General features: G+C 33.0%; 2 protein-coding genes across 2 annotated transcripts; both read left to right on the plus strand.

Moving 5' to 3' along the window:
• Nucleotides 1-1086: 1086 nt before the first annotated feature.
• On the plus strand, nt 1087-3188 carry LOC144545070 (DNA glycosylase superfamily protein). Its single transcript, XM_078293625.1, has 5 exons — nt 1087-1613; nt 1782-1839; nt 1969-2052; nt 2178-2313; nt 2713-3188. The coding sequence occupies exons 1-5, from the start codon at nt 1166-1168 to the stop codon at nt 2968-2970; spliced, it is 984 nt and encodes a 327-aa protein (XP_078149751.1). The 5' UTR covers nt 1087-1165; the 3' UTR covers nt 2971-3188.
• Nucleotides 3189-7880: 4692 nt separating this feature from the next.
• Nucleotides 7881-11462, plus strand: LOC144545361 (metacaspase-4-like). The gene is made up of 4 exons (XM_078293958.1): nt 7881-8298; nt 8857-9090; nt 10062-10447; nt 10954-11462. The coding sequence occupies exons 1-4, from the start codon at nt 7953-7955 to the stop codon at nt 11245-11247; spliced, it is 1260 nt and encodes a 419-aa protein (XP_078150084.1). The 5' UTR covers nt 7881-7952; the 3' UTR covers nt 11248-11462.
• The last annotated feature ends 770 nt before the right edge of the window (nt 11463-12232 follow it).

Below are 12232 nucleotides of genomic sequence, written 5' to 3' on the forward strand. Positions count from 1 at the left end.
AAAATGCTGTCATAATTAATTAATTAATTTAATATATAACAATTTCTTTTCCATGCTCCAAAATCCAAATTAACTGCTGAATGCATGCGTTAAGCTACAAAGTACAAACAAAACATAATTTGTTGATTAATTGGCTTAATTAATCTATTAATTAAAAACTCACAACCAAAAAGTCATCCTGGGAATGGGGACCCCTTAATTAATTAATTGCCTTATTTCCTGACTCCTTTCCTTTCATTTCTTTTTTTTTTTTTTTTTTTTTCTCTGTGCAATTTGCATGGCAGTTTAGTTAATTTGGCAACCTCTGCATGCATTCCCTACCATGTCTTCAAGTGCACCAATATTATCTTTTTTCCAATAGTTCTTCTGTGGTGCATTTTCTTATAACACATTATATGCATTACACAATCCTAATTAATTTTAAGTACTCTACATACTCTTTTTGGATAATTTAGTCCACTGAATATTTTGAAAATATTGTTCAAATTAAAAAAATTAAATAAAACTGTTGATGTAATCGTTATTATTTACATAATCTATTATAGTAATCAGAGACGGACTCAAGTGAAGGGAATGGAGATCAACTGACCCCTATTTTTTTTTTGTATTTATTTAGATATAATTTTTCTATATGATCTAGAGAAAAATATTATAGTATTGTAAAATTGAGCCCTATTCTCTATAAAAAAAATTATATGATTGATCCACATTGCGTGTTTGACTCTCATAGTTCGAAAATCTAGTTCAATTACAATGTAACTCTTCAAATTAACAAACAACAACACTACATTTTTGTTAGTGTGTAAACATTATACTAACATTAATTTTTATTTTTTAAACATATAAAAGCCTCTATAAATGTTTCTAATGATATGATATTCTAAAATCTATGATCAACATAATATAAAATTAAAGGGAATTAAACTGACAATAAACAATAAACCATTAATTCTCAGGCTTTAATTAAACTAATTGACAACACTAATTGCTACATAAACAGTATCACAACAAAACAATGTAACCTTTCCCTCTCTTCCTTCTAATACAATCCTCTCCAACAATACATCTATTTATACCCCTACATATCCTTCCCTCCATTTCCATCTCACTCTTCCCTTCCAATCTTTCTTCTTCAATTACTCAAAAAAATTAATTTACCAAAACAATGTGCAACTCTAAACCCAAATCCCCCATGGCACAAATCGATGGTCGACCCGTCTTACAACCGGCATCCAATCGCATTTCGATCAACCCGAATTGTCAAACACCGCGAAAGAAATCCCTTAAAAAGATCGACAACCACAAGGAAATCAAGACTGCGGTTAGCTTTCACAAGGTCTCGCCGCCTATTTCACCCAAACCGGTCACACCGAAATCCGACGGTTTGAAGAATAAAGCAAAATTAATCCTAAAAGGTGGAAATGAGGTACATATACCGGGTACAATTGCGATCGAGTACCGGCAAAAGGGTAGTCTTACAAATGAAGAAAGGAAAATTAGGGTTGCACATTATGGCAGGGTTGGTTCTATAAAAAATGCAACTCTGGATTTGGAGAGCAATGCAAGTGATGTCAAAGAAGAGAAGAGATGCAGCTTCATCACACCTAATTCAGGTAATGCCTACTACATGTACTTCAACAAAAAATAAAAAAAAATCATATATGGATGATAAAATGATGAATTAATTAGTCAGATGATCAACCATCATAATTAAATTTTAATCTGTATATATATGTTTAATTGATGAATAATGCTTAATTAATTTGTGTTACGACATGTAGACCCGGTGTATGTTGCGTACCATGACGAGGAGTGGGGAGTGCCGGTACACGATGACCGGTAAGTTAATTTGCAACCACCTATCTCTCTAATGATTCTCACAATTTTTAGTATTTTTCAAGGAATGGTAAATATACATTTGCAAAACCTAAATTAATTGCTCATAAATTATTTTTATTATTATTGCAGGATGTTATTTGAGCTTCTGGTTCTATCAGGTGCTCAAGTGGGGTCAGATTGGACTACAATTTTAAAGAGAAGAAATGAATTCAGGTAAAATAATTGGAACTATATATAACTAACTAAATATTAATTAATTTCAAGTCTCAACAATACATGCTACATTGTTTCCTTGAATGAGTTAATTAATTTGTATTTGGTTAAATTTAATTATTCAGGGAAGCATTTGCTGGATTTGATGCTGAAATAGTGGCGAAATACACGGCGCGTAAAATTGGGTCTTTGATTGAGAAATATGGATTGGATTTGACCTTTGTTAGAGGTGTTGTTGATAATGCTAATAAAATTCTAGAGGTACATATAGCTACTATTTATTTATTTAATTTTATTTTATTTAGCCATCTAAGCTAAGCTATCTATATTTTATTTCTAAGTTATCCCAATTATTATGTTTCTATTAATTAAAATAATAAACCCTACATATAGTTTAATTTCATGACCTACATATTGTCTTCATCATAGCAATATATAATAGTGTTAATTTGTAGCTTTATTAATTGCAAATAAATACAAATAATTGATCACATGCATGTTGAAGCTACTAGTTAGCTTCAACATTTGTAGTACTGTTTTTATTTTTTGAGGGTTAACTTTTGCACTGTTTTTCATGTGAGCAAAAGAAAATTAAAGCAACCAAATGATGATGATGATCATGATGGGGCATCATAACATGCATGTGACATGTTTGTGCAGGTGAAACTCCAATTGGGTTCATTTGACAAGTACCTTTGGGGTTTTGTTAACCACAAGCCCCTCTCAACCAATTACAACTCTTCTAGAAAGATCCCGGTTAAGACCTCGAAATCCGACTCGATCAGCAAGGACATGGTCCGTCGTGGGTTCCGCCTCGTCGGTCCCACCGTCATCCAGTCGTTCATGCAAGCCGCCGGCCTCACCAATGACCACCTCGTCTCATGCCACCGCCATCACCATTGTTCTGCAAGCTGTTAGAGTAGAGAATCAGGAGCAATTTGCTGTTCAATCGGAGCCGTTCGATTGATCCGACATCGGACTGTACCCTTTTTCGGTTAGAGTAGTCGATTGTTTGTTGATTTGGTTGATGTAGTTGTTGTAGTATAGACCTCTTGGTTTGTGTCAAGAGATTGTAACAAACAATAATAGCATGTTAATTGTGTCGTTTAATCAAATTTAATTAACCTTGTTTATTATATTTATGACCTTGGAAAAAAAAAATAAGTAGAAAAGAATATGATTAAGGAAAGTGGTCAAATTAAGTATAGCAATAAACTCAAAAACTTTTAGTTGAAAGATTTAAATTATAAATGGGTTCTTCAATATTTAGTAAACTAGCTATTTTGAGTCACTAAAAGTAAAATATTGAATAAACGAATGGAGTGATTTTTAAATTAGGCCAATATATATATAGAGTCCGGCTAATGTCATAACGTTATAATTTCAGCCTAAGTTATAACGAATCAGTTTTTGAGATTTCAAAGTCCGAATAGTCGATCCGAACTGCTCAACACGATCTCCATATTAAAATGTGCTTGGAGACCAAATTTTATATTTTTTGAGATTTTTTTTATCTATAATTTAGATTTCCTTTTATTTAATGAATATTGATATTAGTTAGTATGGTTATCAAATATGTTGAGTGCTAAGATGCCCTGTACTTGTGAAAAATTATACCTAATTATTGATTTAATAATTTTATCAACGAAAATTATCCTTGCATCCTTATTTATATATATCCTTATCTTCATTGTACAATGTTTATACTTAACAAACAAGATGTTTATATGTAAATTTACAACTATAAAAATGTAAAGTGTGCACCACATTTTCTTTTCATAATAGTCATAATAAAATTCTAGTTAACTATTTTGTAATAATAAATAAATAAATTATTTTTTTATTATCAAAAGTAAAATTATCGTATTATTTATAGAATGGCAAAAACATTCCTTCTCATTCACGGAAACCATGCAATTTGGTATTAATTAATTAGTTGAAACTTGAAAAATACTATGTTACAAAATAGAAAAAAAAAATAATTAAAGTTGGGTTTATTTCATATTGCCTCTCATTAGATAGAGATAGATACTACACAAGACGGAAAAAGAAAGAAAAAAAATACCAAAAGTAGAAAGAAAGAAAGAAAGAAATAAATGCATAAACAATTAGGCAAAAGAGTTAAAGATATTGACAATGCAATTTTGACTTTATACAACACACACATAATAAAATCAAAACAACACTGCAAATAATTTGTGCGTTGCATAAAAAGCTAAAAGTGCTGTTATGTGAATGTCTTTATATATCATGACAAAAACTAGAAGAAATTTATAAAAAGAAAGAGCAAAAAAATGAGTAAGAAATAGAGAAATGAAAGTTGAGAGAGGATACGGTATGAAAAAATTTGAACGGTTGAATGAGAAAAAAACATAAATATATACTAAAAACATAAAAGAAAAACAACATATTCTCTTCTATAAAAACATAAAGAAACATATACTAAAAAAAATAAAAATAAATAAATGCATACACAAGTAGGCAAAAACTTGAACTTTTTGTATAGAGAGATGAAAAATTGAAAAGGGATATGATAAGAAATGAACATGATATGCCGTTCCCGTTAGGAAGAGGTCCAAGATCAAGTGAGAGACAAAGGCACATGCAATGTCAGGAGACACCAAACTGCAACTGTTTGCCCATGTGATTGCTCTTTGGTGCTGCCTCATACCATTCACTTTCAGTTTGAGGTCCCCTTTTCTCTTTTATGTGTCAACTACCTACACAAAACACAATTACACTTGCTTTCTTAGGAGGAAAATTAAGGAGTGAGAGAAGATTCAATGGGCATCGCATCAGATTCAATTTGATGCACACAGAATTTCGGAGGCACACACTGAAATTCTGAAACACAATGATTGGGGAAGAATATAAGCCCATCCAAAAAGGCCACGTGTCAACAGCATGGCAATGGTAATGGTAAATTGCGCAAACATGCGGTTAATAACCAGCAGAATTTGACATCACGAACGGTCACACCAGATGGCGTAATTGAAGATCCATAAATATCCTCCCACTCCCCTACGAATAAATATAATACAATAAAATAAATGGGGATAAGACCAATTTGACACCACAGCCAATTAGCATCAGCCACGTTCGATTCGTTTAAAATTGATTCTATTTTTAAAAAAAAAAATCCAACATATTTGAGTATGAGAATTTCATTTGGGCTGGAGGCTAAACTTAATCAAATTGTATGCACAATCACAAAGGCCCAATAATAACCAGAAAGGCCCACTATGAAACACAATTAATTGTGTGCACTGTACAATATAAAGCCCATCAAGACGGCGATAACGATTGTGTTACATGAGAGTCACATGGCAACGGTAACGAGTTCAATATATGTGCTTGCTAGGGGAAAAATTTGGATTCGATGGGTTATGTATCCGTCTGATCTGCTTTAAGATCCGTGCATGTAAATACTAAAACGAATGTGTATGGATGTTGAAGCAGCATATATGGATCCTAAAACAAATCAAACATATGTAAAATTGATCGAACTCAAAGAATATCGGATCCAAATTTTCCTCGCTTAACATTGGTCTGATTTGTGTAAACATGCATTTAATAAGTGAGCACAAACTGACATGACATTACACACGATCCACACCAGATAGTGCAATCGAAGAACCATACATATGCTCCCACCCTTGAGTAAGAATTCCTAAAGTCAAGAAGCGGACTTAGAGCATCTTCATCTCTGAAATTCTAAGAGTTTTTAAATAACTGTTAACTAAGTTTTAAAAATTTTATCTCTGAAAGTTTCTAAACTCTCATATTCCTGAAATCAAAATTAGAGTTTCTTAATTGCCACCCAGCAAATAAATTACAGGGAAAAAGAATTTCAGCGAATTATTCGACCACGTCGGAGTTTATAAACGATTTCTTATTACGAAACTTTGGAGCAAAGTTGCTAAATAAGAAACTCATCTGCATCCTTGAAACTGGTTTAGAAACTGCCACATCAGATTAGAAACTCCAAAAGTTTCAGAAATGTAGATGCTCTTAGGTCAATGAAATAAGGTCAACTGACTTCTACTCTTTTTTTTTTTATATATTATCAAGCTTCTAAATAGCTAGCTATAGCGGTTTTGGACCCAGAAAGCTAAGCTACGGGCTAAAACTGCGCTAATCAAGCTACGACCGCTATAGCGCGTAGCGGCAATAGCGGTCCGCTATGCTACATGGGTTATGATTTTGCAATTTTTTTTTTCTAAAAACATGATTTTGCAATTTTAATGGGCCTTAATATCTAGATTGGTTTTTTTTTTTTTTACTTTATTAAGCTATATCAATACAATGAAACATGTGCGAGCTATACCGCTATATCAATTAAATTTTGTATCATGCATTAATATATGGTAGTGGTATATTTTGAATATAAAATATATCGATAGTTTTTGAATTAGGGATATTTTGAATGACAATTTGAACTTTGTATTGGTTTAATATGAATATTAGAACTTCTTAATTAATTTGATTTTTTTTTTCTTGATGAGACATTTTTACTATTAGTAGAAATATAAAATATAATTTTTGAAATAAAAAAACGCTATTTATAATAGCTTTCGCTATAGCTCCGCTATTCGCTAAAGTTTTTTTTTGTCTCCCCGCTATACCGCTATAAACGCTATTTAGAAGCTTGTATATTATATATGATTTTTCATATAATTTAATGTAAATTGATTCTCATTTTTCATAGGAGGAAAATTTTATGTGATTGATTTTTATTGTGTGTTTGACTTCTATAATTCGAAAGTTTGGCTCCATTTTAGCTCAAAAATTTGAGTTCAATTAGAATCTGGATCAAACCGGTCCAATATAGAATGCACATATTTCTTTAATGATCGTGCAGATTTTAATCCGACGGTCAGGATTCAAATAAAATTATTTTAGAGAATCTGAGTTTCTCCCACTCCGCTACGAATAATAATAAGTAGCCAATTCGTATCGGCCACGTGGATTATAAAAGGGTTAACTTATTCACCCATTATGCCGACACTGCAAGGACACGCTTATGCCGTATTATCCCAAAAGCCAAAAACAGAGCAATCACAATAAAAACGCTTTACTAGACAACGAAAAGAAGGGAACTGCCCAATCATATTCTTCCAAGATACAACTCATGTACATTTTTACTGACTGCACTTGGACCAAATCCGTACACAAAATACTAACTTAAGCACCAATACAGAAATAATTGTATTATACTATTCTTATCTTATTTATATGAAATTTAAATATATATTTTCTTGAATTGCATCAGTCTAGTGCTATTCCGTTAAGGCAATACATTGTATTAATAATAAATTAACACTTTTTAGTTGATAACTTAAATAATGAAACTGGTATAATTGTTGCACTGCACCGGATGTTCCCAAAACATTTCCTACATTATGCAACCAAAAGTCCACCATTAAATTCTCAAAATCCAGAAAAGGCAAGAACAAATAGAAAGAATTATTGTAATCTCCTCTGTATAACCAATTATGTATTACATGTGTGATACGCTTGCTGTTCATTGCATTTGTAACTTCAGACACAACCCAGCTTCACAACGAATTCGTATCCTCTAAGTTAACTCAAAATTTGAGTTTAGATCTAGACCGTCCGATTTAAATCTGCACGAATATTAAATGCTGGTACATTACAGTTGTGATCCGGATTGATCAGGATTCTGATCAGACGGTTCGGAGCTAAACACAAAATTTGAGTTAACTCAGAGGATCCTAACCCGCTTCATAAACTCCTACACAGTTTCGACCACAAACAACGAATTCTACCATAAATAGCTATCTCTATTCTCTAGTGAAACATCTCCTCTCCTCTGCTCCCTCGATCCTCCCCATCTCAAAACCAAATCGAACCAAAACAAAGAAAGAACAAAGAAAACTATGACGAAGAAAGCATTGCTAATAGGAATCAACTACCCAGGCACAAAGGCAGAGCTCAAAGGATGCATCAACGACGTATGGAGGATGCACAAGAGCTTGATCGAACGGTTTGGATTCAACGAGGAGGATATAGTGGTGATGATCGACACTGATCCGTCGTATCCTCAACCCACCGGAGCAAACATCAGGAGAGCCATAGCGGATCTGATTAGATCAGCCCGACCTCATGATGTTTTGTTCATGCATTATAGCGGGCATGGGACCCGTTTACCCGCTGAGAGTGGAGAGGATGATGATACCGGGTATGACGAGTGCATTGTACCATGTGACATGAATCTTATCACAGGTAACAGCAATTTAGATCTCTGATTTCAATGTAAAGATCAACTCTGAAGAAAGAACCAGAGAAAGCAAAAGATCCAATTGATTCAGGGCATACAAGTGTTGTTCTAGTATTCTGGTATAAAATTCATAGTAGTGATGTTCAGTTATTGTATAATCAAATCTGAGACAGTTATAAAATTCAAAGTTCAAACGGTCAATCGGAACCATTCAACATGATTTCGATATGAAAATGAACTTGGTGACTAGATTTTACATTTTTTAGAATTTTTTTACTATATTTTTAGATATGTAGAGAATCACTCATTTAGAATGGTCCAGAATCTTTAGATCAAGTGATTTTCTACCTATCTAAAAAAAAAGTAAAAAAATTCTAAAAAAATATTAAATTTTGTCTCTAAGTACATTTTCATGTTGAGTTGTTTAGATCGGGGACTTTGGAATTGAAGATATTGATCCATAGTATGGGCCAATTATGCATAGTACAGTAGCCTCACTCAATATGTATTGCAACAGGTAAGGATGTATTATTAGTATATAATGGTTGTATATATGTAAGCAGATGATGATTTTAGAGGGTTTGTGGATAAGGTTCCGGAAGGTTGCCGCATCACAATTGTGTCAGATTCATGCCACAGTGGCGGTCTCCTCGACAAAACCAAGGAACAGATTGGTGACAGTACAAGAAAGAAAGATGAAGAAGAAGAGTCACACTCTCATTTCGGCTTCTCTTCATTCATTAAGAAAACTGCCACGTCAGCACTCGAGTCTCGCGGCATTAACCTTCCAATTGACGGTACACACACAAGTTACATATAGTACCTATAAATTTAAATTGAGTTTTGATAGAAAAGGCAACAAAATGGGTAGATTTGTGAGTTTTGTAAAGAAGGGTACGTATGATATTATGAGCTTTAGAGGGGGGGGTGGGGGGGTGGGGGTGGGGGGGGGGGGGGGGGGGTATGTAATTTCGAAGTTTTTGAAGAGTATACATGAAATTCCCCCATATAATATTTTTATTGTGCAATTAGACATAGAATTGATCATTGGTTTCCTGTTACTTTTTGGATTGTGCCTCAATACAGCCTTTGTTTACCTCACTTGTGCAAATTAACAAAATAGTGAGGCTATGGTAATATGCATATTACGGATTAGATTGTGCTATGGATCCATAACTCTATTTTCAAAGTTCAAACCGTATCCAAACAGTTAAATATGATCTCCATATGAAAATGTATTTGGGGACCAAATTTTACATTTTGTAGAATATTTTTAATATTTTTTTAGATAGGCATAAAATCACTTGATCTAAAAATTCTGGACCATCCGAAAACAGTGATTTTATCCTTAAGTTTTGCAATTTTATCTCCAAGTACATTTTCATATGGAGATCATTTTAATTGGTTTGGATTCACTGTTTGAACTTTAAAAATAGAGGTATATGAAGAGTTAGGCTACTATGACATTGGTGTTATTTGAAATTAAATAACACCAACTTTTAAACCCTTAGATCTGCCTTGAGATTCGTAATATCCGCTTTTACTGTTCAAGCACTTTATTTTGTACGAATCTCAAGACAGATCTAAGGGTTTAAAAGTTGGTGTTATTTAATTTCAAATAACACCAATGTCATAGTAGCCTAGCCCGTATATGAATCCATAGCATGGGCCGAAATATGAAGAAAATAATAGAAGTACCTTTTGATCAGACAATAAAATTGCTTTTTTCACTCATTTTTCATCTGTGAAATAATAAATTACTTCACAGATTTTGTGGGCCATGGCCGTCACCATCAGCACCACCGACAACACGAATCGGAGGAGCTTGAATCCACAAATCCCAACCATAAAAACCGCTCTCTCCCTCTGCCAATCCTAATTGAAATCCTCAAACAAAAGACTGGTAAAGATGACATAGATGTCGGAAAGATCCGGCCAACTCTGTTTGACATGTTCGGCGAAGATTCGAGCCCAAAAATCAAGAAATTCATGAAAGTTCTGTTTACCAAATTTCAAAAGGGGGGTGGTCAATCTGGTGGAGGTGGATCCGCATCCGGTTTGATGTCAGTTGTTGGATCTCTAGCACAAGAGTTCCTCAAACAAAAACTAGAGGATAATGATGAAGAATATGTGAAACCAGCTATGGAAACTAAGGTAAATTGGTAATTTTTATAGTTATTTTTAGTCATTACAACTGTCTATTGATAGTACTGTTGAGTTACCGCATGAGTAGCACAGAGGTCGTAGTTTATGTGAATGTAATGTTAGGGGTGTTCATTGGGTCGAATTAAAATAGTCAAATCATATTTTATCTGGTTTTAACAAATCTAACCGAATCAATGGAATAAACTTGTCAACCGAATAACAACGAACAAAAAAACCGAAGTAAATTTAGAAAGTGTCTAAATTGATTAATACACAAATACATTTAGGAAGTGTCTAAATTCAACCGAACTGAACCATTTAATTCAAGAGTTGTCGGTTCGGTTGAAAACTAAATAAACCGGATCCAATAAACACCCATATGTAAAGTCCCAATCATTTTGTTGCTCATGTCTGTATCAACTCCTTTTTTTTTTATTTTTTATACAGGTGCAATATGTTAATATCTGTTGTATACAATTGGTAATCTTTTTTTTGTAAACATTTTGAACTAACAGGTGAACAGCAAACAAGAGGTTTACGCCGGGTCAAACAAACGATTATTACCCGATAACGGCATTTTGGTAAGTGGTTGCCAGACTGATCAGACCTCGGCCGATGCGAATAGCCCGCAAGGCGCATACGGTGCTCTTAGCAATGCAATTCAGACTATTTTGGCTGAGTCCGATGGAGAGATATCAAACAAGGAGTTAGTGATGAAGGCCCGTCGGGCATTGGAGAAACAAGGGTATGCTCAGCAACCGGGGCTTTATTGCTGTGACGAGCATGCCGATGCTCCTTTCATTTGTTAGTATCATATCTATATACTAATAATAAAGTGTGTGTGTGTGTGTGTGTGTGTGTTGCATTAATAGAGTGAGTGATTGGTTCTCTCACACGCATATTTGTTTAGATGGTATTGAAATTTTTATTATGGAATTGTTATGATTTTGCTTATTTGATTTACAACTTGAGTTGTGTACATTGAGGGATATATTAAGGGATATATGCATTTTGTGTGACGAAATTAATCTTGCATAATGCGATCGATAATGAGAATAATTACAATATACTCTTTAGTGAGGCTATGGTACTATGCATAGCGCGGATTGGTCCGTACTATGGATCGATATCTTTATTTTTAAAGTTCAAACAGTCGATCTGAATTGTTCAATGTAATCTCCATATGAAAATGTATTTGTAAGATAAAATTTTATATTTTTTTGCAATTTTTTGACATAGGTAGAAAATTACTTGATCTAAAAATTTTAGATTATTCAAAAGTTGTGAATTTCTATCTATCTAAAAAATAAAAATAAAAATTCTAAAAAATTGAAAAAATTGAAAAAATCGATGGTATTGAAACTTTTATGGAATTGTTGTGATTTTGCTTATTTGATTTAGAACTTGAGCTGTGTACATTAAGGGATATGCATTTTGTGTAACGAAACTAATATTGCATAGTGTGATACTGAGAATAATTAACAATATAATATTTATATTTTTCAATGAGTGATATTGTCGATGTTTTAGGTCATTTTTTTGTCATCTTTCATAAATCATAAAAAAGTAGTCAAAATATTTCAAAAATAGTAAAATTTGATATTCTACAAGTTCATTATACAAAAAAATTACTGATCTACGTAAATCTAAGTTTGAAATTTATACGATTAATTTTTTAGACTGTAGCACATAAAGCCTTATACTATCCATAGCAACTAAACCTTAATCTTTTTCAATTTAGGTTGCTTTATGTTGCTTGAAAGGATTCCTTATTTTACCTGATAACATTGACCA

The sequence above is a fragment of the Carex rostrata genome, chromosome 27 (genome assembly GCF_964058835.1).
Source record: "Carex rostrata chromosome 27, lpCarRost1.2, whole genome shotgun sequence".
NCBI classification, from domain to species: domain Eukaryota; kingdom Viridiplantae; phylum Streptophyta; class Magnoliopsida; order Poales; family Cyperaceae; genus Carex; species Carex rostrata.